We start from the raw sequence: 25,616 nt of genomic DNA, 5'->3' as shown, positions 1-25,616 counted from the left end.
AGAAGCAATTTGGACTTAAACAGACTTTGCTTATTCACCAAGCGACAATCCATGAAGGTCGCAAAGATTACGCATGCGACAAGTGCGAGGGGAAATTTGGACAAAAATGTACTTTACTTTTGCATCAAAGGACAATCCATGAAGGTCGTAAAGATTTCGCATGTGACGAGTGCGGAAGAAAATTCGGACGAAATTCGAATTTGTTACAGCATTACAGGACAGTCCACGAAGGCCGCAAAGATTACGCATGCGACTATTGCGAGAGGAAATTCGGTAACAGATCGAATTTGCTCATCCATGAAAAGACAATACACGAGGGTCGAAAAGATTTCACATGTAACAAGTGCGAGAAAAAATTTGGACGAAAATCAAGTCTGATCTGCCATGAAATAATAGTACACGACAGTCGCAAAGTTTTTACATGTGACAATCGCGAAAAGAAATTTGGACAAAAATCGATTTTGCTCTCACACCAAACGATGATCACTGAAGGTAGGAAGAATTTCGTATGCGACAAATGCGAGAAAAAATTTAGACATAAATCGGATTTGATCAGACACCAAAAGATAGTCCATGAAGGTCGCAAAGATTTCGAATGCGATAAGTGCGGAAAGAAATTCGGGATGAAATATAATTTGTTCATGCACCAAAAAGCAGTACATGATGGTTGTAAAGATTTTATTTGTGACAATTGTGGGCAGAAATTTGGACACAAATGGAGTTTACTCCATCACCATAAAATAGTACACGATGATCGGAAAGATTATGCATGCGATAAATGTGAGAAGAAATTTGGACTTAAACGGACTTTGCTTATTCACCAAGCGACAGTCCATGAAGGTCGCAAAGGTTAAGGATGCCTCAGTGGCGGGTACAAATGATTGACAAAAGATACAATTTTAAGTATGTACAGGTACTTATACAGACGTTTTTCTATTCAATAAAAGTTGGGCCAAAATAATTGTGTTTTACCTGAACTTCGCGTACCATCAATTATCATTATACTTTTGTTCACTTTTACGGCGGTGTTTCATTTTTGGCTATTCGGTTACCTTCAAGTGTTGATGAAACGGTCAGCTCATGTCTTGTTAGGAGCTGTGAATGGAGTGATTTTTTAGTTAGGTATTGGATTTATAATAAATCAAAGTAATAATAGCAATACATTTTCGCTGGAAAAGCCAACTTGAAACCCATTTAACAATTTAATGAAGAAAACTAAAAAATTTTTTCTACACTTCTTTAAAATTAGTAAAAACTCTCATAATTGCTTTCTTTTTATAATAGTTGAGCTAATGCCCTTTGAAAGTTTGCATGGAAGACGGTACTTTTTCCAGTGCAGTTGAAATTTTACATTTCCAAAAAATCTAGCTTGGACTTCTTATACTTTTTCTGCAGTGACGATTTTTCAAAAGGTGTAATCTGCGCAACTATCATTATTGCACGGAAACTTTTACACTTTCAGATTTTCAGTGAATGTTTTGGATGATGATTGAAATTGCATAAATTAATAATTTACGATAAAAAAAGAAAATTTATCAAAAAAAGTGTCGATTCCCCGCAAAACGGTCTATGTACCAGAGTATTAGAAGATATTGGTAATAATGCGTGTAGTGAGCGAGAAAAATCGATTTTGAGTTCGGAGCAGGTCACGGAGGAGAAAAGTTGCATGTTTATCCCGCTGGACAATGAATTTTGTAGTAACTCATGACAATTTTAGAGTTGAGGATGATGGTAGAACTTCGTTGAATGAAAAGATCTAGTGCGACAACAAAACACGTAATGGCGTACTTTTGACCGTTCTATGGTAGCACATTGAACCATTGTTTCTGAAGCCCTAATTAAAATTGGAGCTTTTTCGACTATGGAAAATTACCCAACTGAATTTTTTCCAATGATGCGTGGCGCTTAAGAGCGATAATACCGAGGTCTAGAATCGTCGATTTTACAACTACCTTCCAATAGGCGTATTATATTTGCATATTTCAAACGCGAAGAGCCGCGTCAGATCGACGAGCTTCTCGATTATTCATACCGATCTGTATAAATATAGGCCTATTACGCGTTCGCGCCTGTAACGATCGTGCCTGCTATTATTATGCAGCGCCGTAAGACACGACTCTCATTAAGCATAATTAGCTTAGCGACAATATATTTGCGCTCGACTGCCTCGATTAATTACAGGATCGGACGATTAAAACGTGTGTCGGGGCATATATTATAAACAATAACGCGCGCGAGGCCTATATATATATATATATACGAGGGATCATCGTGCGTCGCGATCGGGTCTCGCTCGATCTTGCCGTTGTCGCCGATATGCGGTCCCCGCGCAAAGGGGGGCCAAAGTCTCATGCAGCCGAGCGCACGAGAGATAGATCGCGCGCGCGTATAGTCGTTAAAAGGACCTCGGCTTTCCTCTCTCGCGCTCTCTTTGGCATTCTCATCTCGCGAAATAAAGCCGCTCCGTTGCGTCAGCCACGCGCTCGCGCGTATAATAATAACATAAAAAAAAAAAAAACACTGGTTCGTATGTTTATATGCGATCAGCGACCTGCGCCAGCTCTCTTACGCGCGCTCGATCTAGCCTTTTTCAAACGCGGCTATTATGTTGCCTGCGTTGGAGCAGCTCGACCGGTATGCGCGTACATATACATATAATATAACGCGAGAGCCGATCGGTTAGATGATGCAAAGATTCTGGCAATTGCCAATACAAATCGACGAATTTGGAGTCGATTCCCTCGCGTTACGATCGGGCTCCGCGAGCCCACGAAGGTGGTTTTCCACGCGCTGCGTGAAATGAAAAAGACTCGCGCGGCAAAGCTATATAATAACTTACTCGCTGTTACGCGCGCGTACACACCCACCCGGGCGAGTATTAAACGCGCTCGATTACGAGTGCAGATCAATGAGGCAGATTAAACAGCCCCGAGGGCTTTGATCTTGATCGCGATCAATCGAGACTGTAACCTGCGCCTTTTCGAGGAAACGACCGCGACGGGAATCGAGGGCGGAAAATTCATTTAATTCACGTTTTCCGTGTTTCGTTTTCATTTTATAAATGGTGAATTTGCGCTTGATCCATTTTTGGAATCATTCGAGTTATAATGACTGCAATTTTTTCTTTCTTTATGAATAAACTCAGGTAGCTTATCTTATTCTTAGCTTTTTCGTCAATGAAAGTGACAAATACCGCTTAATCCGTTAGTCAATTTGTTTACCAAGAAAACGCTGTTGACGAATACACTCATTGGTTGGCACCACGCAATCGAATTCGTGAAAATACTAACGAAAGTAAATTTCTTAGCCATATATGTAAATTCATATGAACGCGTATTAAATTTAAAACAAAATTGTTACAAGTTATTTTGTTCAAAACGATAAATCTAAATTACCGGTACTCGTAAAGTTAAGAATCGGCGAGTCAACAAAAGAAGATTCTACATCAAGGTAAACAGTCCGCAGAACAAAAACATCGATTCGATTTATAGGTCAGTAAATATAGGTCAGTGCAAAATCTCTGCGCTATTTGCAGAAAACTCATTTCCATATGAATCTATGAAGAAGACATGCAATCAAAGGTGTTTATTGCATCAAGCTCTTGCCGTGGGTTGGTCTTGTGCTCATTAAAGCGCTTCGTTTTTACACCAATTAATTGCAAATCGTTCCGTTTTCCGGACAAAGCGATTCGCATTGAGTCATCTACTAATGTTCTCATATCATCGTTACAGTGCTTTAGAGTTACACGGTAAAAATGGAAGAATTTTTAATCATTATCGAAGAAGTATTAAACGCTTCATTACTTGAGGAAAAATCATTTATTTTATAAATAGGCTTATGTAAAAATATATATACTTATGATAAAAGCTTACCACACGTTCAACAAGGACAGTCAAAAAATATGTAAGTTATGACTCTGAAAAAGTATAAAAATGCACTAGAAAATGCAGTAACAATTATTAGACAATTTTCATACATAATCTATAACTACTCCCAAATCACACATCACTTTTGCAGCACTTCATTAAAAGTTATATAAAAATCTTTAAGCAATACATGATTTACATCCTTTTTATTGAGGATGGAATTTTTTCTGTGGATCCTTTGCCATGTCATAAAGTAAGTCGCATGGCTTGAATGGTTCACCATAAGAGTTCATGAACTCTTCCATTTTGCGAACTAATTTATGAGCTCCGTAGTAATCGACCCAGCGGAAAGGTCCTCCAGTAAATGGTGGGAATCCAAGTCCGAATACTGCACCAATATCACCTTCCAACTGAAAAATTAACATTTAGTTATAACTAATATGTTTAATTTACTTATGTAATTATGCATACTGGGTTGATTAAATTGTATAATAATAATTGATACATTTTTAACAAAATTGAACTTAAACTCGAAAAAACTATTCAAACCAATAACGAACAATATTCTCACGCATTAAATCAATCAAAAAATTTATTTGAACACGAATATTAAAAAATGTCATTAAAAAAAAAACGTTTCAGTATGGATGTTAAAAAAATTTCGTTTCATCAAAAAAATCTCTCTAAAATCCTTAAACACACTTACAGGATTGGCAAGTATTTTTTCTTGTAAACATAAAACGGCTTCATTGACAAATCGAGATACCATTCTCAATTGTCTGTCTTCGTCAGAAGTACTGCCAAGAGGTTGAAGACTGTACTTCTTAATAATATCAAGGGCACCTGGGTTCATATCTCTGTGTTTTGAGCCAGTTTCGTATACGAAAATACCTTTGCCTGATTTACGACCTGAAAACGAACAATTTAAATCAGAATCAAATGTATTCAGTAAAAACAAAAAACAGAATGATTTTCTTGTGTAAGAATCTAGTGTATTTACCCAGGAAACCAGCTTTCACCATATCAACTAAGATGTTAGGATCGCCGCCTTTGAAACGGTCACCGAGAGCTTTAACCAGATCAACGCTAATGTGTGAACCAACGTCGATACCAACTTCATCGGACAATGTAGCAGCGCCAACAGGGAATCCAAAATCTTTCGTCAGTTTATCTAAATCGTAGGGATCTACTCCTTCCTGCATCAACCTCACACCTTCGGTTATCATGGCAGATAAAATTCTTGTCGTGTAAAATCCTGGTCCATCACCTACGGTAATGACAACCTTTCCTTGTTTTAAACCGACATCTACAGCTGATTTAATTGTTTCCTCAGAAGTTCCCTTGTGGGTAATAATTTCCAGTAACTGCATTTTGTCAACAGGAGAGAAGTAATGCATTCCAATCAGCTAAAATGGGCAAAATTAGTTTTAGTAAATGTTTTGCTAAACGATATTATTTATATGTACTATAAAAATATATTACTTTATCTGGTCTGCCCACACCAGCTGCAATCTTTGTGATGGGAATAGCAGAGGTGTTGGTGGCTACTATGCAATGTTCTGGAGTACTCGCTTCAATTTCTTTAATGACTTTGTGTTTAATTCCAATATCCTCAAATACTGCTTCAATGACAAGATCAGCATTTTTAAATTGATCATACGCCAAAGTTGGAGTTAGATTTGCCATAAATTTTCCTTTTTGTAAACTAAAGCAGAACGATTATGAAATTTCACAGAGTCTACATTACTATAGAGTATTCTATCGATCCTTACCCACTGATACGTTTTCTCTTAACAGCATTGTTCAATCCAGTTTGTATTTGAGCAACACCTCTATTTAAGCCAGCACTATTGGTGTCTTTGAGTATGACATTGTAGCCCTTATCAACACTGACATGAGCAATTCCAGCACCCATGAGACCAGCACCCACAACTGCGACAGTCCTGTTCAAGAACAATTATTTAATTAAATTTTTACTACTTTTATACTTTTACATTCTGCAAAAGTATATGCGATCAAACTTACTTAGCTGGTGTTTTTGGATCACCAAATCGATTCTTTTTACATTGAGTTTGCCCAAAGAATAAACTGATAAGACCTTTACTTTGAGGAGTCATAGCCAATTCACTGAAAGCCTTAGCTTCTGCCTCCATTCCAACTGTGCGACCTTTATCCAATCCTGTTCGAATAACTTCAAGAATCTTCAATGGAGCTGGATATAAGCCATTAGTTTGTTTCATAACTTGGGCCTTAGCTTTTTTGAATATTTGATCTTTAACAAACTCAATAGACAATGCATAATTGGTCACTTTCTCTACAACAGATTTTGGACTTCTATCAATTTTCACTTTTCCATTGGCAATGTCTTTTGCAACTTTTATAGCTGTTGATTCCAAATATTGCTGAGTACTGAAAATAAAATGTAAGTAAATTTTTTAAATTATAAGTCACAAAAATTCTTAATTGATACTTCATCAAATAAAAATTATAGTAATAATAATTATCTCAGTACTTTTCATCTGCTGATGCCAATCCTGGTCCAAGTCGGTTAACTAAAAGGTCAACCAAACCGAATTTCTTAGCTTTATCAGCTTTGACAGTTCTACCAGTTAAGGGCATATCTAGTGCGTTAGGTAGAGCAATCAATTTTGGTAATCTTTGAGTTCCTCCAGCACCAGGTAGAAGGCCAAGCATAACTTCTGGAAGACCTAATCCAGTCTTGTCATCTTTAACAGCAATCCTGTAATGACAGGCCAATGCAACCTATGAAGAATAAAAATATTTTTTATATTCAATTTAATAAGTCAATAATATTAAATCAAAAAATGTGTGTTTACTTCAAGACCGCCTCCTAAGCAACTTCCTTGTATGGCTGCTACAATGGGTTTTGGACTTGCTTCGATTTTGTTCAAAATTTCTTGTCCTTCTTTGGATATTTTGTACACACTTTGTTCATCTTTGCAGCTTTGCAGCATAGAAATATCTGCACCGGCAATGAAACAATTCTTTTTTCCACTGATTAAAACTGCAGATCTAACAGAAGGATTGCTATGAATGCTTGTTAAAATAGTATCGATTTCTTGCATTACTTCAGTATTTAATGTGTTCATCTGTAAATAAATTCATTCATGAAAATAAATGTGATGAAATAATCAGGTACGACTACTGATGACTTATATAAATTCATATTCAAGAAATTTTAAGCACTGACCTTGACTCCTGGGGAGTCCAAAGTAATAACAGCTACATCTTCAACAACTTTGTATGAAAAATGTTTATTCTTCGATTCTGTAGCCAGAGTACGTAATGGCTGATGGAGAGCTGAAACATTTATCAGAAATACAAACTTGAAGAGTTGATCATTTTAAAATTATCTATATAGAGTGGGTTAGGTAACAGTCTCATTCTTCAAAAATGCTGAATAGACAGATATTTTGATAAACAAAAATTGCCACGAATTTCCTAATTTTTTTAATAACGTCAAGTTCAAGTCGGAAGTTTTAGGGATCCACTGTAATTTCAATTTTTCTACTTTTTTTTCCATGTTTTGTCTAAAGTTGAAATACCATTCAGAGATAAAAATCGCGAGCATTCGCAAAGTCTGCGAGACTCAACAGATTAGCTATAAAAAGCCATTATAAGGTCACGAAGCTTGAAATAATGCAATAAATTGGAAAGATTTGCAAGTGCACAGTAGTGCGAAAGCAATTCGATAGTTTCCAAGGGATAACAAATGAAGCATCTTGGCCAAAAAAAAAAAAAAAACTCGATCGCATCGCGATCTGCCTCGAGAGGCATGACTCGGCATGTTGTCAATCAGACGCGAATTAAGGCCAGGATGAGATGAAGAAAAAAATAGGCATATGTCTCGTGCTCGCGCGATCTCCGCACAGTCGACAATGCCAGAAAAGAGAAAATAGTCGCGAGTGGAGAAAAACGAATGGAAAATTGCGTTACCTGCTCGGGCGACGAAGCTGGCATTGTTGCGTGAAAAACGCGTGAGCGCGCCGCAGAGCCGGGAACTCGCCATGATTATCTATCTACCTCGATTGATTGTATTTTTTTCGCGAAAAAATTTCGTGTGTCTGTCTCGCAGCCTCGAGACGCGACGATTACGCTCGCTGTGATATATGTACTACTATACGCCTGCTGCCTCGTACCGAGAGCTGTTTCGCGGCCTCTTATGTATTATATTCGCACACGACGATGCGCGCGGTGGCCAAGCAGCAGCAGCAGCCTCCATATATGAGCGCGATTATATATATAGGTATATATATCGCTATAAAGTCTATTGCTGACTACATACGGCGTTTCATATATGATCATTATTATTTCGGGTCGCGGCAAGTTTTAGAGTCCAGTGACTCTCATCAGCGCATGTTTATATGTATTGGTGCGGTTGCAAAAATTTGCTCGCAGCACAATTCGGAGCGCATGCGTCGGTTTCGTTATCGCGTGTGTATTCAACTCCGCGAGTTCCGACTTTCCGAGTTCGGCTTTTCAATGATCCGATTCGATTTTTCACTTTATTCGGATGTTCTCGTTCGAACTCTGACTTTTGCTTTGTCCTATCAAGAGAATGAAAAAAAATTTATAAAGCTTTGGATAGACAGCTTTTGAACTTGTAGTTTCGTATTTTTGATTCCGAATTCACGTATTTTGCAGTGTCATTCGACTTTCTAAAGTATCTTGGACTACAAATTATTTCAATTTAGCATCGAATGATGTATTAACATAAACATTTTCATTATCTGTTGGAAGAAATTTCGACGCTTCAAATTTTTTAATACCATTTTTCCTAATTTTATTATGGTTGTTTATTTCATACATCAGAAATAAGTTAAAATTTGTAATTACTCATTAATTATTGTAGAAAGATTTCGATAACAATTCCATTAATGCTTTGTGTTACATTACACTTTGAATGAGGATCGCAAATCAGCTGTGCAGCGTCACATTTAAAGGGATATAATTACGGCTAACCTTATATTATATACTGTTACCCTGTCTTGACTTAGTCGGTCTACAGTTCGATGCGAGCCGCGTATACCTAAGCAAAGACAGGTAACGTCACAATATAGATAAAACAATGTTTATTTAAACGTCAGTGTGCTTGAAGAGCCTATTTGCTACAATTTTTACTCAGATAACGTCGATTATATTAAGAACAATCATGATATTTTGCTCCAGAGTTCAGTTTATTCAATGAAATGATTCTGCAGACAGCGAGTGTCACCGAAAGTTTCGTTGGAGCCAAATTGTCATAATCGTCAATTTTAAAACATCTACGATGTAGCTCAACATTAAAACAGCTAGATTTTATGATGTGATTCAAAATTCGTAAAAAAATTGTTTTATATCAGAATCATAAATTGATTGTACAGTGATTCAAACATATCAGTTTTCAAAATGTTAAGTATTAGATATCCTGCTAAATATCATCTCATAAGGGTTTTATGTATGATAGGGGCCACTTTATTCTTATGTGAATACTTGTTGTATTACATTGTTCTTATACATGTAAGTTGCAGTTAAAATTTTTATTTCTTTACGAAACTACCCTTAAGTAAGGTTTAAGATTTTTTTTAACGATTTTTTCTGTACTGTTTAGTGTAAATGGCCAATTTTAGATCCAAATAAAATTGACCCTGCTATTCCTTCAACTAAAGCTGAAGAAAAACCTGTTCATGCTATGTTTTTAGCTGATACTCACCTTTTAGGTTCAAGAAATGGACACTGGTTTGACAAACTAAGAAGGTAGAATTTTTAAGATTCTCTCGTTATGATATCCTTCTAATTAAATTTTGATTATTTGTTAAAATAATTTTTCTACTGATGATTATTTACAGAGAATGGCAAATGCATCGTGCTTTTCAAACAGCAATGACTATTCATAATCCAGATATAGTATTCATACTAGGTATGTGAGATTTAAGGATTCAAAAGAAAAGAATTAAAATTAATGCTTTCTAATCATTTCTTAGGAGATGTGTTTGATGAAGGACAATGGTGCAGTGCAGATGAATTTGAAGGATATATTGCCAGGTTTTATTCTTTGTTCTCTGTTCCCAAAAATACTCATTTATATGTAGTCGCTGGAAACCATGATATGGGTTTCCATTATGGTAAAAAATAGTTTTTAATTTATACGTTTCAAATTGTTCTTATAATCATGTCAAATATAAGGTTTCCATTAAATTTTATTGTAGTCATAACACCATATCTAAGTCAAAGATTCATAAATGGTATGAATTCTCCAAGCGTTAAAAGAGTGAGTATACGAGGTAATCATTTTATAATGATAAACAGTATGGCATTGGAAGGAGACGGATGCTTTTTATGTCGACCAACAGAAGTGGCTGTAAATAAAATAAGTAGTATGTATATTTATACTGATTATATTTAAATATATCAATTTTCAGTAGTTTATTAAAAAAAAATTTCTGAAATAGAACATTTAAAGTGTGCCAAAGGTATTGGTAATGACTGCCATAAAAATAATTTTATCAAAAGATACAGTAGACCAATATTATTACAGGTCAGTATTAAAACTTCAAATAAATTAAATATTAAAACATGTATTTTAACAAATTTTTGTGTAGCATTATCCATTGTATCGAGAGTCTGATCAATTATGTGATGAACTGGATGAAGCACCAGCAGAAATAAAATCAATCAAATTTCGAGAGCGTTGGGAATGTTTATCAAAAGAAGCTTCAGATCAGGTCATTTAAATAAAAATATTATTTCAGCTTATACTTCTAAAACATTGTAATAATCATAAAATATTTTACAGCTTTTAGATATTTTAAATCCTCGTTTAGTTGTTGACGGTCACACACATCATGGTTGCAGAAAAATCCATAGAGAACATATTTTGGAAATGACTCTGTCATCATTCAGTTGGAGAAATAAGGATAATCCTGCTTTTTTATTGGTTTGTTATTGTTCTGAATACTTCATTAAATAACAGTAACAAAAAATAATGATTCAATTGTATCTTTTTAGGGTGTCTTTACTCCAAATAATTATAGCCTATCAAAATGTTATATGCCTGTAGAATCAGTTGTGATCGGTATTTACATAATCAGTGGAATTTGTATTATTATATATTTGGTACTTTCGTTGAAACTTAACATGAAAAGGATTCATTTAAGAATGCTTCATTTTCATTGAATAAAATTATCTGTAGTTTTTTCAAATGTGTTCAAAATATTACTTTTAAATTAAAGAGACAATCTGAAGTGAATTTGCATACAAGTATGCTCTATGAATTGTATTGATAACAATGTACATACATACTTAGGTATTATTTAAGTTTGTAAGCAATGACTTTTTTATGTTGGTTTAATCTTAAAACGATATAATCAATTTAGATGAATGAATTATTTATAATGAAGATTTACTTCACTGACCCTTTTCAAAAAATTTATCACCCTAATAATTTGATAACAAAGTAATCGGAAAAACTTAAAATATCTAATGTTTCATGAAAAATACTGATTGAACTGTTAGAAATAATTTGCTTTATTTATAAATCCTAATACTAATAATTGTATAAAATTATACAATTTAATATCTATAAAATATTCTAAGAGATGTCTTTTTATTTACACGCTGTCGCATATTATGTTGATGGTGTGGTATAAAAATGATGGTTCGACTTTGATTTGTACACACATGTTTGTAGTTAATTTACATTTTTAACATTTATAAACATTTAATTAACTTAGGATCAGTGTTCCTAAAAAGACCTTAATTATTAATTAATTAAATTGTTAAAGAGCAGAAAATTTGGTTCACAAAGATCGAAATGTAAAAAAAAGTAAGTTACTGATCTTACAATATGTATGAATAAGTAATTCTGATCTTAAAATTATTGAGATAAATTAAATTTGTGATTCTAACTGGCAATCATATCAAATGAAAAGTAGTTATGACGGAAACAAAGAAATTTATCAATACCATTTTGGCAAAAGAGGTATCACTGTCTAACAAAGTTATTTCGGATAACTAATCTATTTTAACTGATGCATAAATTTTTCTAATAAACATGTAGGAAGCATAGAAACCAATGGTTCCAGTTAATAACCAAAATGTAATAACCATCAGGGCTGTGTAACCGAAATACATCAAAGTAGGAACCAGCTCTGTTATTTCTAATTTTGTTAAGAAATAAAATATTGAATATGCCTGCAAGTATACAGCTGATCCTCCACTGACAATGAAACTTCTCCACCACCATCTATAATCCTGAAATAAAAAATTGTTTAAAATGATTTGTGAATTCATCAAAGCAATTTCAAAGACTTTTGAGATACTTACTTCTCCACATAACTGGAAATAAACCATAACAATAGAAATTTGAGAACAAGATATTACTAAGATGATAAAAACTAGGAACAAAAAGCCAAAAAGGTAGTAAAATTGGTTTTCCCAAAATGCAGTCAAAATGAAAAACAATTCAATAAAAACTGCTCCAAAAGGTAATATACCTGCCATCAGAGTACTAAAAACAGAAGGTTCTTTTTAAGATATAGTTAATAAATAGTAAAAAAAATGAATGAACTCTCAAACTTACCACAATGCAGGATTCATGTACCATAATTGGTCAGGGATTTGTCTTGGTATCTGATTAGTTCTAACAGGATGAGTATAAGGTTGTTTACGATAGCCAAAGTAGTAACCCAAATAAACTAATGGTAACGAAGCACCAAGCCAAAGGTAAAGCAAAGAAAGCATTGTTTCAAAAGGAACTGCACCTGAACTGTGCTTTCCCCAAATGAAAAAATTAAGGAAAAAACATGTTCCAAATACTATGCCAGGATATAAAGTTGCAGTCTGTAAATTTCATGAAACATATAAATGCTGAGAATACTGTTCAAATGATTTGAAAAAATAGTGTATGAAAAAAACATTTACCAGAAAAGCTGCTTTTTTCCACTCTTTTCCTCGCATTGTCTTATATAATCTTGCTGAAAGGTACCCACCTACTAGTCCATAAATAATGAAAAAACAAATCACACCAGATCCTAGAGCTCCTCTACTAGCTGGTGAAAGCATTCCAAGCATGGCTATAACTATAAGATTTATCAAATCATAATGAGTTTCCTATCAGAATATTTATTAATGCAGTAAATTATTCTACTTACATATAGTCATTAATGTCATAAAAAATATTTGAATGCCACTACCAATAACAGCAGCAAAAAGACGAGTGTTAGTAGGAGGTCTAAATACATCTCCATGGACAAGTTTCCACCCAGTTTCTTCAATAGTTTCATCTAATCCTGCAAGACTATCACTATCACCCGCATTGTACCTTGCTATGTCTCTTCTTAATGTTCTTATCATAATCATAGATATAATTCCTAGAAAATAATTTTATATTTTATACTTTACTATAAGAATAATATAGTGCATAATATTTAAAGCATTAACTTACCAGACAAGAAACATATAACTACCATTGAGTTGATTATAGAAAACCAATGAATTTCTACATAATTCATTCCAAGATAAATATCCCATCTACTAGCCCAACTAATATCAGATTCTTTCCATTCAACAGAATAGAAAAATAGAATTTTAGTTCCTTTTGGATTGACATATTGTGGACTAGCTTGTGGTGGAATTTTACAAGTACCGCCATCATGGCCTACTTGGTTATAATCAACTGACAAAGCTTCTACTTCAAAACCAACTACTCTAAATTCATTTCTAGAAAACAATAATGCAGTAATGAGAAAATGTAGAAAATTCAAATTTTGACATGTTTGTATTTTAGCAATTTGACAAACTTACTCTCCATGCTTATGGTAGGTCAATTTCAGTTTCAAATAATTGTTAATATACACTCTATTTTTCTCATCAATACCACCCAAATAATAACCAGGATATACAATAGTATCTCCATTATTAATTTTTTTAGTTGCTGCTGGCAAATTGTCAATCAACCTTTAACAGAAGAAAAATATTTTATATTGATTGTATTTTCCACTTACCCTTAAACAAAAGCTTTAGATATCTTACAAATGGACAATGTAAGCATGTTGAATTCGTTCCATGACCAGTGAAGAATATTCTTCTTTCCATGTCATTGGTTCTGTTGGTTTATGACAAAGGAGTTTGCAAGATATATCTTGTGCCATTGCAACTTCATAAGGCGTATTGACAATTCTGAAATATTTCAATAAGCATGAAAATTATGTTTTTACTAAAAGATACAAAATTTGAAAAACTTACCTATCCCCTCTTAAAATTTCTCCTAAATTTTCAGACTTATAAAATAAGGTACCATTTTTTGGTAAACAAAAAGGTAGTGAATAATATTCATAAGGTAGTTGTGTATGAGTACTAGTCATTTTGACAGCTTTCACATCAATTTTCTGGCCTTTTTTGAATTCTACAGGTGCAACTCCTGGGACATAAAATGATTGAACCTCGATGAAGAGCAATACCAAGGCCGAAGCAGCCCATTTCCATTTTAGTTTATTCTGCAAGAATAAATGACTCGTTATAGTATATACTTGCTAATTTGGAATGTGCACCAATAACAATGGTACATAAAAGTTGATAGCACAACGAGTGCATAAATCAGCAGAATGTATGTCTTACCATTTTGTCAGACGTATTTACTTGTATGTAAGTTGCGCCACGCTGACAATTTCTTATTATAATATCGACACTCCTTTTTTTTTCACTAGGATAAAACGAGTATCACAATAAGCTATTCCCGAGTCTGATGGATCAAAGTCGCATTTTGAGGCTTTCTATCATTACTATTTGCACAGCTTCTATCGCTGAAACGCAGTCATCGATTATAACCAAGCACTCGCGATATATAATACAGGAATACAAACAAACGATATGATGTACACATATATGTATGCATATATTTATGGGAAATAATTGCGTCGCTGATTCGACCAGTTGCCACCCTCGTGCACTGCCGTGTGTGTGCAGCACGCGCGATATATGGTACACGAAACTCGGAAAGTGCCAATGAGACACTTATTTAGTTTTCACTTGCTGCCTAGATATATACATATGTATATATGACACAAGCGGTCCTATACTAGCAGCTATACATACGTACAATACCCACACATGTATACATAAGTATATCAGAAGTTTATTATGTGCATACTGCTGGGATCCTCGTGCGCGCCTTAGCTACACTGGCTATATGTACGATCCTGGGCTCTGATAATAAAAATATCGCTCTCGCTTATTACGGTATACAATCACCCACGTAGCACGTACATTTTTTTTCGGTGACGCTGATTTGCGCGTAGATTTCTCGTTTTTCTTTATTTGCTCCTCGCGTAGCGCACACATATATATAGCTTCGTATACAGGTACTTATTAATTCGCGTATTGATTAGTTCGAGATATTATAAACGGGTAGGGGATCAGGACTAACCCGATGGAAATTGTTTGACATCGTCTGTCTATGGATTCTTGATAGATTATTCTTATTAAAATAAAATGATTGAACTAATCTGATTGTATAGCAACGTTGTTATTCTCTTTTATGGAAACGTTTTTTCTCGATCTCGTACAGGGACTGCTTTTATTCAAATGAAAGTACAATAGTGGGTTGTAAAAAAATATTTACTAAGCGATTAAGATGATTATTTGTCAAGTTTTTATTTAAAAATGAAAAATTTAAGAATGATGCATCAAGAGTTCAGAGAAAGTTACAAGGTATCGTAAAAGTGCATTTGAATAACGCGCCATTCGAAATTTTGTCTGCTTTCAATCGCGAAGGGCATTTTTCACTATTGCTAAAATGACGAGGAAATATTGACGTTTAAAAATTATTCAATGTCTTACAAATCGAATTACTCTTCAATTAATACACAATTTCATCGTTAAAGCGGTGTGTCTGTCAACAACTGCAGTACTTATAGTGTGGGTGTACGATACAGAGGGTGCGCCACGAGCAAGCGTATATCTCTCCCGTCTGCGAGCTCCGAGACTCGGTAACAGTAACACCGAACACGTGCGGTATTAAATTCTGTTTTAATTGTAGCTCATCGCGATGTGTTTGTGATATTGAAATTTTGTGATCTTCTGCAAAAATGGTTCAGGTAAAGTAACAACAAGTGCACTAAGTTTCATTGTCGGCCGGGAGCAATGAAGCGCGGCGGCGCGGGGATCCGCGTCGGGCGAGTTTTTTGGTTGTTTTTTTTTCTTACTACAGAACATCCATTAGTAAATAGGAAAGATGGCAGCAGATTAATGCATTTTTTTTTCTGCACGCTCGTGTTCTTTGGCCGAAATCTGCGCGTCTGCAATGGTTTTCGGCCCGTTCAATGACATTTCCGAAAGATCGCAGAGTCCGTCGAGTAAATTTTTAGGTGCCGACACTCGGTATCGCCTCGAGCACGAGGTTTTATCGAGGGAAACATGCAGACCCCTATAAAAAAAAGCCGATCCACCCCTACTAAGAGTGTCTATACACGGATATATAGATATAGCGTACACCCGTATACTTTATAATATGTCGAAATATTTTTCTGAATCTTATTTGATGTCATTGAATGGTCTAAATTGTAATTTTCTTGTAGGTTACAATTGTCAAAAATCATTTCACTTAAATTTTTAGTTGTAAGGTTGTAAATTCGATTCCTAAAATTTTATAAAAAACTTTTGTTTTCTATTTTGACAGGCAATAGATGAGATGGAGCAGCGAGATCTGCCTCAGGCACTAAGCTTGCTTGGAGAGATGAATAAAAATGTTGAAGAAGTCAATGCATTAGTCGAGAATATGCTCAAGAGAGTAAAAAATGGAGAGATCACAACAGATAAAGGCCTTAACTTTTTAGAAATGAAATATCAAATGCTTTTATCTTACCTTATAAATTTAACTCACATTGTATTGAGAAAGTGCTCCGGAGAAAAAATTGAAGATCATCCATCAATTGATCGTTTAATTGAAATAAAAACAGTATTGGTAAAAATTAAGCCAATTGAACAAAATTTCAATAAACAGATTGAAAAATTCGTCAAAACAGCTGCCACAGGCACCAGAGATTCTGACGATCCCATTAACTTCAAACCTAATCCTAATGCTCTTATTGGAAAATTGGATGACTCTGATGAAGAATCAGAAAGTGATGATGAAATAAAGGAAGCAGGCCCCAAGCCTAAGAAATCTGGAATTTATGTTCCACCCAAGCTTGCTGCAGTTCACTATGGTATTTATAAAAAAGGATTTAAACAATAACAATTTTTTTTCAACAATTTTGCTTACTACTTTGTATGATATTTTTTTTAATAGATGGAGATGTATCTGCAGCTGATAAAACACGCAGAGCTGAAGAAAGAGCTAGAAGAAGAGCAGTATCTGGAACTGTACTGCAAGAACTGAAAGAAGAGTTTTTGGATGCTCCTATTGAAGATTCTGCAGACATAAGTGAAAAACAGTCCAGTTTTGGACGTGAAAATAAAAGAAAAATTGAATATGAAGAAACCTACATGACTCGTCTACCAGTTACAAAAGCAGAAAAGCATAGACAGCGACAGATGACTACACTTGGAACACTTGGAACTGAAATTACTAGTTTTGGAAGTGGTCCTTCAGGAAAGAAAAGGAAAGCTAAAGGAAAAGGAAAATCTAAAAAGAGTAAGTGCACCAAATTATAATTAAATAACAGAGGATAATAACTCTAAACATTATTTCTTTTAATTTTAGGTTTCAAAAAGAAGAGACACCATTAAATCCAAGCCGTCTCGAAAATAAGTTTGTGATACCTGATAAGAAAAAAGCCAATAACAATTGAAATACTACCTTGTGCTAATTAAATTATAGCATGGCAACATACCAATACAGGAGCACATTTCTTACCATCAAATGGATCAAATTAGTAAAATGGTAATAAAAATGGCATAGAGAATGATCAAATTTATTATCATCATTAACAGTCATATTTATCACAATTTTTGTTAACATTGTTATTGGAAAACGTTATCAGTATCACTTTTTATAAACTAAACTGCACTAGAATGTAATTACACAGTACTCATTTTTTGTTATTTAAAAAAGTGAGAATCAGTGTTGACCGGTAGTTTTATCTTTTTTGAGTCTAGTTTCAGTTGTACGGCTCTAAAAGTAAATCTTCTAAGCATGTATAGTATTTATTTCTTAGTATTTACCAACCGTAAACTAAAAATATTATTTATTTTGTTTCGTTTATTTGATAATATTATTGTATAAATTATTGTAATTTAGTTTTTATAAAAATAAATTGTTTTATTATTTAAAAAAAAAATACTTGGTCTGGCAACACTGATCATACAATCGAATTTAATGAGAATATGATGAAATAATTGAAGAGATAGTGGCTTTCTAAAAATGGAAAAATATTGCTAGCCAAATAATCGTCGGTCGTGAAAAGTCATGATTGAATTTTAAAATTCTTAAAATATTTTAAGTAGTGTTGATGATCAACGGCACTTCCTGAATTGTTACAATGCGTAAAAATCACAAGACATCTCAAAGCAAAATCGTTTAGGCTACGTCGAAAGTAAAAAAAAAACTCCACTAACCTTTGGGACTATTAAAATTTTTCCGATTAATGCATAAAAAAACTTATAACTTAATCATATGTCTTAGGATTTTCTCGCTGTTCTAGAATAATTATAATAGATTAGAATAAGCATTATAGTCATTTTCATTTTTATAAACCATTATTCAATGTTGAGGCTTTTCGAACTTTCACTGAGCTTGGGCTCAATAGTTTCATTTTCCACAAAAGAAACCTTTTGTTACTAAAAGAGTAACATTTTAAAGCTGAAATCTGAATGCATGCAACGTTCAGAAATTGAAATTCAAAATTGATGCAATAATTTTCTTATATAGTTGTTTTATGAACTGGTTTTCTTTCATTAAAGGAGGAAGAAAGCACGTAATGTTGAATTTAAAAAAGGGGGTCAAGTGGGAAAAGTTACTTCTATGTGAAAAAAAGTATAAAAATTATTTACAAAAAACTTTCGGCTCGTATTAATTTCTAAAATTGACAGGCACTGGATACTAGCATAAGCTTTAAGCTTTTCAGGGACCGTAATGCTGAATCCAGAAATCAGTAATCGATCTGAAATTTAGAATCAGCATTGTGATTCGTATAAATTTTCGGCGTAATTTTTGGCAACATTTCACTCATCGATTGTGTTAGTGAAGTAATTCGCAATACCTGCCAATTGTACATTATAAAATGCTTGCGCCAATTTTTTATCGGCTCGATCATTCATAGTGCTATATTTTTTACAAAGATGTTCATTGTTTGAGCCGATTGGCGAAGCACGACATTGCGTGCGCTTCTTTCTATCCGAATCTGTGACGAAGATTAAAATGTGATAAATTATTCTTATGCAATAGTATGACGAAAAATGTCTTTTTTCGCACATTTTTTAGTGCGCAAAAAGCGTTTTTGGACACTTGTGTGCGGTAAAATGCCTCATTTTGGACACGGGTGTGCGGTAAAACGCCTCATTTAAATGAAAGTATTTTTCGTCTCCTATTGCATAAAATTTTGTATGCAACACGTGCCCAGCTTTTTGCGCACAGTGTGCGGAAAAAACACCCACTCGTGCCGGCGTAGCCGGCACTCGTGTCTTTTTCCGCACACTCGTGCCCAAAAACGCCTTTTGGGCACTTGTTACATAAATAACTATTGAAATAATAATAGTTAAAAAATAATACAAAAAAAGAGGAGAAAAAGTAATAGTACTAACATTATAGCACAATTGCTGGGCATTAATTATTAGTGCTGGCAAGCCTAATGTCTTCAGCAAGACTCGTAGTTCCAATGAAGAAGATGAAATGATAGATGTCAAAAAATGATTTGACATTAACTGTTGAAAGCAAATGCATTTTTTACCTCTATTTAAACGTAATAGGATATCAAAATAAACCGACGTGTTTTTTAAACAAAAAATAAAGAGCTGCACTGAAGACGAGAGACTTTTTCGTTTTGTAAACAAAGAGAATGATTTGTTTGTTTGGATGTACGTATTTATCTGACATTTCACTTCAAATTTGGATGCTGGTGACTAATGAAATTCAATGTACGCACTATATACTCTCTCAAGAGAAATCTATGAGTCTAAATCAACTTTTATAAAAGACAGGGTTTCAAACAACTTAAATTAAAAATGATTTTATTAAGAGGTGCTTGGGTGATGAGTCTTAATCTAATGTTCAACGAGATAGATACTTTCGTTTTCATACTTTTGAATCGATGTATTTGAAAAAGGCATGAAAATTATCGACCTTGATTCGTGTTTAATAAAATATAACAACTGTGAAAGAGTACATATCTCAACAAAGCTAATTTTAAATCCAAATAGAAATTAATCATCATGAATCTCGATTCCATTTCTTCTGGCTATAATGAAATGGATGTTCAAAACTAAAAATCTTTTGTACTTGAAAAAAACTGGAAAATATTACATGTACTTGTGTCAAACATTTGATAACAAACGGAGAGTCGTGAGACCACATTTTTCAGTTTTCTTATTCCGATAATCAAACAAGATCTCAAGTTTCGGTGTAATCATTTTTATGTAAAAAATGAGTAGGCCGTATCATAATGCCCTTACTTTATACATTATAATTTGGCTATTCAACTGTAGGTCATTATTGTGATGTGAGAAATAAAAATTTCGACGGAATTTTGAAACACGATACGGCCATGCTACTAATTACTCACGAGTCAAAATTAGTCAGTCTAAAACATTGTAAACGTATTTAAAAGAAATGTTTGACAGTCGAAAATTTTCAAAGTTTGTGGATAAATTTCATTTTCGCCAAGTCATAAATATAAAAATGAAATTTCTTTTAAAACATGCACACCACGAACATTTATTGCCAATTTTGATAATTACGATGCCAATGATGGGATTTCATTTGAAGTCGTTATAAATTGTTATAATTTACCATATTGTTCGTTTATTTTAATTATTGATTGTCATAAATTATGTAGAAGGCTTCTCATTGACTGAATAAAATGTTTTGATGTCTACACGACCCTGGAGTGTGTTACTCAGTGTACCGCCCTACTCTAAAATTCTTTGATTTTTCACAAACACTATCGATATCTACGGATCTCTAGTGTATTTTTTGGAGGTTGTTTTTAAAATAAAAGATGCGTGCCGCGACTTGGCATTGAAGCGCGATACTGTGCTTTGACACATGGTTAAACTCGCAGATTAATGAGAATTACGTTCCGCGAGCGAGCTCGCGCTCACTCTGGCAAGTATGGCAGAGAGAACTGCGGCGTATACGCGAAAAAAAACAGAATTTTTTTCCTTTTGACGTGATAAGCTTTTTTGAAGACGTGCGTATTTGAATTAATGTAATAAATGTCCTATATACAAAAATGATACCTTAACAAATATTATGTTATTAGTATAAATAATTTAAAAAAATGACTGAAAAATTTGAATGCGTGATTAAAAAAATTTATCTATATTTAATAAAATTTTTACAATATGTACGAAAAACTTTCGTTACATTATATTGTAAGGTTCGCATCGATTTCGATCGAAACGACGGGGCAACTAGAATCACGAGTAAAATGTCAAAATTATATTGATTTATAAAATGTTGCCTCTTGGCTATCTGCATGCCTAGCGAGCCCGAGAGCTCGCCCGCTCGGTCGACCCACACAACTCGTCGATCTCTTTTTAACTATTCAACGCCGCTCCCCACGATCCTGTCCTGTCGCGCGCCGATCTTGTACGCGCGACGCTCCGGCCTCCACCTTCTCGAGGGTCGTCGCGAGCGAGACTCCGCGATCGCGCGCCAGGGTTGTGCACACTCAGATCTCCAGTACGGCGTCCCCGTCGACGACGGCCACGACACTCCCCAGTTTCGAATCGCCCCGGAAGTCGTACTGTCGTACTCGTTGACGCTTCTTCCAGCGAGATAGCACAAGCCCATCGTGTCGTGCTCCAGCGAAAGCTCGAACGGAGACGACGGAGGAAAATTCTCTGAAATCACGAGGAATATACTTATATGAGTAATAACGAACAGAGATTTCAACGATTTTTTTTTCTCCAAATTAATCGTTAAAAAAGTACTTTGCGGTGGTGTACGTTAGATTTCGATGAAAAAAATTACTGTGGTACTGGTACACGATCAATTTTTTATTCGTGTAATACATCGACGAGATCGACATTGAGAAAAATGAAGCTTTCTTGAGCTTTTTGGGTACGACCGAGTTTTTTCGTCATGTATAAAAAGATGAAAGTAGACGCACAATAAAGTGTGTTAAAATTTTTTTTCGTGTAACATATCGACGATTTATGCGTATATTTTTGTTCATCGCATCAAGGTCCTATTCATTACAATAAATCACGAGCTTGTTGTATTGTTCGAGCCAGCAATAATGAGACACCTGGAACGATCACGTACAAAAAAAGAACTATAATCCTCGTCTTTAAAGATTTTTTCTCGATATCGACTCGATATTGACTCGAACCCATTCATATGGATTTAAAGAGGACGAAATTTTCACGAAATCGAAAAAGATTCATCTCGATACGATCAAAATAGACGAAGATAGAAGCATTTGAGAATTGACAAAATTTCGATGAAAATTTTTGTTCACGATAATTTTGTTGAGTAGGGCGAATTGATTCGAATTTCAGATTGGTCAAGCTGCTTACCATGTTTATCGATCAAAGTCACGTCGTTTCGATGAACAAATGACCGGCAGCTTTCGATCCTCGAATCAACGACAACACCGACAATCTCGCTTTACTCTCCGACACTTAGTACAGCGCGAATCCTCGCTCGGGATCTCTCGGAATGAGGAAGTTACATTATCGCCATCCGCATCCAGCTCCCATCGAACTTGAAGTAAGCCAAAAAAACACCTCGCTGTCCGGTCGAAGCCACGAAGAGGTTAAAGTCCAAAAGACGCACACACGCCGAGACGATGTCCGTTCCAATGAACACATTCGGCATGTATACACGAGTTGAGGGCGGTTCTTGAAACCTCCATCGTGCTTTGCCGATGGAAATTTATCGGCGACGTAGAACAAACTTTTTCCGACCCAATTCCTGTCGTCGACGCGGCTGAACCCGGTACGGTGTTTATCGATGCTGCTCATCAGCTGCTCCTCGATCTCCGTACCGGGTGCAGCCGAACGCCGCTTGGTCACTGCGAAAAATACACAATGCAAGAGACAACAATTGAGGAACAATCAGGCAGCGATCGAGAGCTTCACTTCGTCTCGCGAGATTAAGACAAGTACACGTATGAGTTACTCGTCTGGCGATCGCGCCCGAATGACTTCGCAAGTGCCCCGCGTATTCACCGAAGAGCCAGATAACACCGAGAGTTGCGGTAACACCGATAACTCCTGATCTCGCAGCTCTGCCATAATTTTAATAGACAGCTGTGGATTTAATTAGAAAAAAAAATCATTGGCACACCATTCGAAATTCAAAAAATTAATGCACGAAATTTTATCGATTTCGTCCTGGTTTATATAGAGTAAACCTGCTAAGTACTCGATCACTTGAGAAAAAAATTTTTCACTTTTGCTCGGGCATAGAAATTAAGCATAAAATTAAAAAAAAAATGCTAGAAATATCTGGTGTTAGCAAATGCAATAACCTCTCGAACGAGTATACTGTTAAAAAATTCGACAAGAATCGAATGATTCTTACCAAATCCCAGTGATGGACCGAGAAGTGAAACCACTTCAAACGGCTTCTGATCGGTCAAGTTACTTTTGACTCGAGTCAAATTGGAATGAAGTGACATCTGCTATCAAAATAGCAACTTTTGCTTAATATAAAACAACCCAAATTTTTAAACACGCTTAAAAAATTGATGCACGTGAAGCGCGTCTGAAAGGTATTATTGATGAAAAAATGTATGAAAATTCGATCGTACTTAAAGACGGACTTCACCGCTAGGTGGTGAGTACCTGTACGACTGCAAATTTGCTAGTGGCAAAGTCAAAATAGTTGTATAAGTTAATTACGCCATAATGAGACCTCAGAAAGGTTTTACTCTTGGGCGCCTAAGTTAAAAAAGCCTTAGGGTCGCGTAAAGAATTATTTGATTCTATTTAACGGTATAAATTTTTCAAAAAAATGATTAAAGTTAAGGTAAGGCGAATTGTCTTGTTACCGATCACCCTATTGAACTAAGTATTAGTCACGTGAACTTAGAAATGGTTTTTATTATTTTAATTTTCGAGGACTGAAAGCATTATGATCATTTTGAAAAGTTTCGTGCTGCGCGATGTTATGTACTTTTATCGATGAATCATCGGGGAAGAGGGACAATGTCTCGTGTAAATGTGCAAAAATCTCAAACGCAGATCGAACGGATCTACGTTTGAGATAATTTCATGGTACTTTTGAAAAAATGCAACTAACAAAGCATCGACAATGAAAAACATCATCAGCTTATAATAATTTTTTTTTCAATATTAATTTATAATAACAAGTGATAAATAATGGGAAACCTATATGAAGCCCTTTCGATTAAAAAGGAAACATTGACGAACTCAACATTGCAGAAACACACACTAGCCTTAGCCTCAAGATCAATGAACTTTTCTTCGGGTTTTATTATGTCTTTCGATTGGTGCATACAGCCAATGCTGTTCGATTTTTTAACCGTTATTCCGAGCCGTCCGTAATGGCAAACCGTACAGAAAAAAAGTACGCTAATTTTTCGACGCTGCGCAACGTGAAGATGAAAAATCGGTTGACATTTTCGTATCAACGAAAAGAGTAACGAATTTTCATGCACCGCAGATTTTTAAAAATACTCGTTTCAGAACGATATTTATTTAGCCATTCAACTCGGGGGCAGAGAAAAAAAAATACAACGAGCTAAGTGAGTGAGGTGCTTCGAGCGCTCGACGCGCGTTGTGCGTACCTAGTACGCTGCTCGTGTGCATTAATATACGGGAGTCGAGAAAAACCAACTATAAAGTACAACGGTTGCGAGTGCGGCCAATATAAATAAAGTCCGGCCGCTCGTCGCTGTATATAGCTAGCACACACGCTCATTTACTCGCGGGGCAATGGCACACGCGCGAGCAGAAAAGAGGTGGTGGCAAACCGTCCGATAGTTTTTGAACGTTCGAAAAGCACCAACGATCGCTACAACGCGAATTATGACACGCGGATCTCAATGTGTTCGCGGTCGTACATCAGGCTCTGCATCTGATCTACTTATTTTCATTCCTATGTGCGAAACGTCCAACAAACTATGATTTTCCGTCCTTTTGTTCTTTCTTTCCAAAACTGTCTTCAAAAACTAGAGACTGTTTATCCTTCCACATATATATACGTATATATATGCAACTGCAAGCAGGCTGCAAGCTTTGCGCGCGTGTGTGCGCGCGCTACGCCTGCATTTTTGAACTCGTCGTTCGGGTGAAGACGAAGCTCCTGCGTATAACAGTGCATCGAGCCATTGACGATACATCCACAGCTGGTAAATGTATGCTGCATAGTCTATATATATGGGTCAGATTCAGAATTTTTCAAATAAACCTGCGGGCGAGGTTCACGGATTTTCCTGAAATTTTGGTATGTTATAGTACATGATAAAAAAGTGCCAAAACCAAAATTTTGGACCCCCTCCCCCCTCCTACCCCCCTCCTCCCCTGTAGACGTCCATTTTCTATCTATATTTTTTCTGAAGGCCTGAAGCTATTAAAAAATCTGAAAAAATTCATGAAGGTACTTTTCAACAATCCAAACAA

General features: G+C 35.2%; 4 protein-coding genes across 5 annotated transcripts; 2 read left to right on the top strand and 2 right to left on the bottom strand.

Annotated features, from left to right (window-relative positions):
* Nucleotides 1–3,799: 3,799 nt before the first annotated feature.
* On the bottom strand, nucleotides 3,800–8,103 carry LOC106653983 (trifunctional enzyme subunit alpha, mitochondrial). The gene is made up of 10 exons (XM_014373656.2): nucleotides 7,824–8,103; nucleotides 7,078–7,187; nucleotides 6,704–6,976; nucleotides 6,379–6,629; nucleotides 5,892–6,275; nucleotides 5,639–5,809; nucleotides 5,349–5,571; nucleotides 4,867–5,272; nucleotides 4,573–4,775; nucleotides 3,800–4,276 (listed from the first exon to the last, which is right to left on the bottom strand). Exons 1-10 carry the CDS (start codon nucleotides 7,894–7,896, stop codon nucleotides 4,073–4,075), a joined length of 2,298 nt encoding a protein of 765 aa, XP_014229142.1. The 5' UTR covers nucleotides 7,897–8,103; the 3' UTR covers nucleotides 3,800–4,072.
* Nucleotides 8,104–8,692: 589 nt separating this feature from the next.
* Nucleotides 8,693–11,068, top strand: LOC106653989 (metallophosphoesterase 1). Of its 2 annotated transcripts, XM_014373667.2 has the most exons (10): nucleotides 8,693–8,930; nucleotides 9,057–9,386; nucleotides 9,478–9,623; nucleotides 9,716–9,786; nucleotides 9,851–9,991; nucleotides 10,076–10,243; nucleotides 10,319–10,404; nucleotides 10,469–10,591; nucleotides 10,663–10,803; nucleotides 10,875–11,068. In XM_014373667.2, the coding sequence occupies exons 2-10, from the start codon at nucleotides 9,276–9,278 to the stop codon at nucleotides 11,040–11,042; spliced, it is 1,155 nt and encodes a 384-aa protein (XP_014229153.1). In that variant the 5' UTR covers nucleotides 8,693–8,930; nucleotides 9,057–9,275; the 3' UTR covers nucleotides 11,043–11,068. The 2 variants fall into 2 exon arrangements, with proteins under 2 accessions (XP_014229153.1, XP_014229152.1); XM_014373666.2 differs by having other exon boundaries at nucleotides 8,693–9,386.
* A 301-nt stretch (nucleotides 11,069–11,369) lies between these two features.
* LOC106653984 (transmembrane 9 superfamily member 4) lies at nucleotides 11,370–15,209 on the bottom strand. Its single transcript, XM_014373657.2, has 10 exons — nucleotides 14,484–15,209; nucleotides 14,112–14,362; nucleotides 13,899–14,045; nucleotides 13,671–13,823; nucleotides 13,312–13,586; nucleotides 13,019–13,237; nucleotides 12,789–12,946; nucleotides 12,448–12,707; nucleotides 12,192–12,375; nucleotides 11,370–12,119 (listed from the first exon to the last, which is right to left on the bottom strand). Exons 1-10 carry the CDS (start codon nucleotides 14,484–14,486, stop codon nucleotides 11,880–11,882), a joined length of 1,890 nt encoding a protein of 629 aa, XP_014229143.2. The 5' UTR covers nucleotides 14,487–15,209; the 3' UTR covers nucleotides 11,370–11,879.
* A 591-nt stretch (nucleotides 15,210–15,800) lies between these two features.
* On the top strand, nucleotides 15,801–19,294 carry LOC106653990 (neuroguidin). Its single transcript, XM_014373668.2, has 4 exons — nucleotides 15,801–15,961; nucleotides 16,543–17,071; nucleotides 17,155–17,499; nucleotides 17,569–19,294. Exons 1-4 carry the CDS (start codon nucleotides 15,953–15,955, stop codon nucleotides 17,592–17,594), a joined length of 909 nt encoding a protein of 302 aa, XP_014229154.1. The 5' UTR covers nucleotides 15,801–15,952; the 3' UTR covers nucleotides 17,595–19,294.
* Nucleotides 19,295–25,616: the final 6,322 nt, after the last annotated feature.

Source organism: Trichogramma pretiosum, unplaced genomic scaffold (genome assembly GCF_000599845.2).
Source record: "Trichogramma pretiosum strain Unisexual culture from Peru unplaced genomic scaffold, Tpre_2.0 scaffold109, whole genome shotgun sequence".
NCBI lineage: Eukaryota > Metazoa > Arthropoda > Insecta > Hymenoptera > Trichogrammatidae > Trichogramma > Trichogramma pretiosum.
The sequence above is the reverse complement of the archived record's forward strand: the minus strand, read 5'-3'. Positions and strand labels throughout refer to the sequence as shown.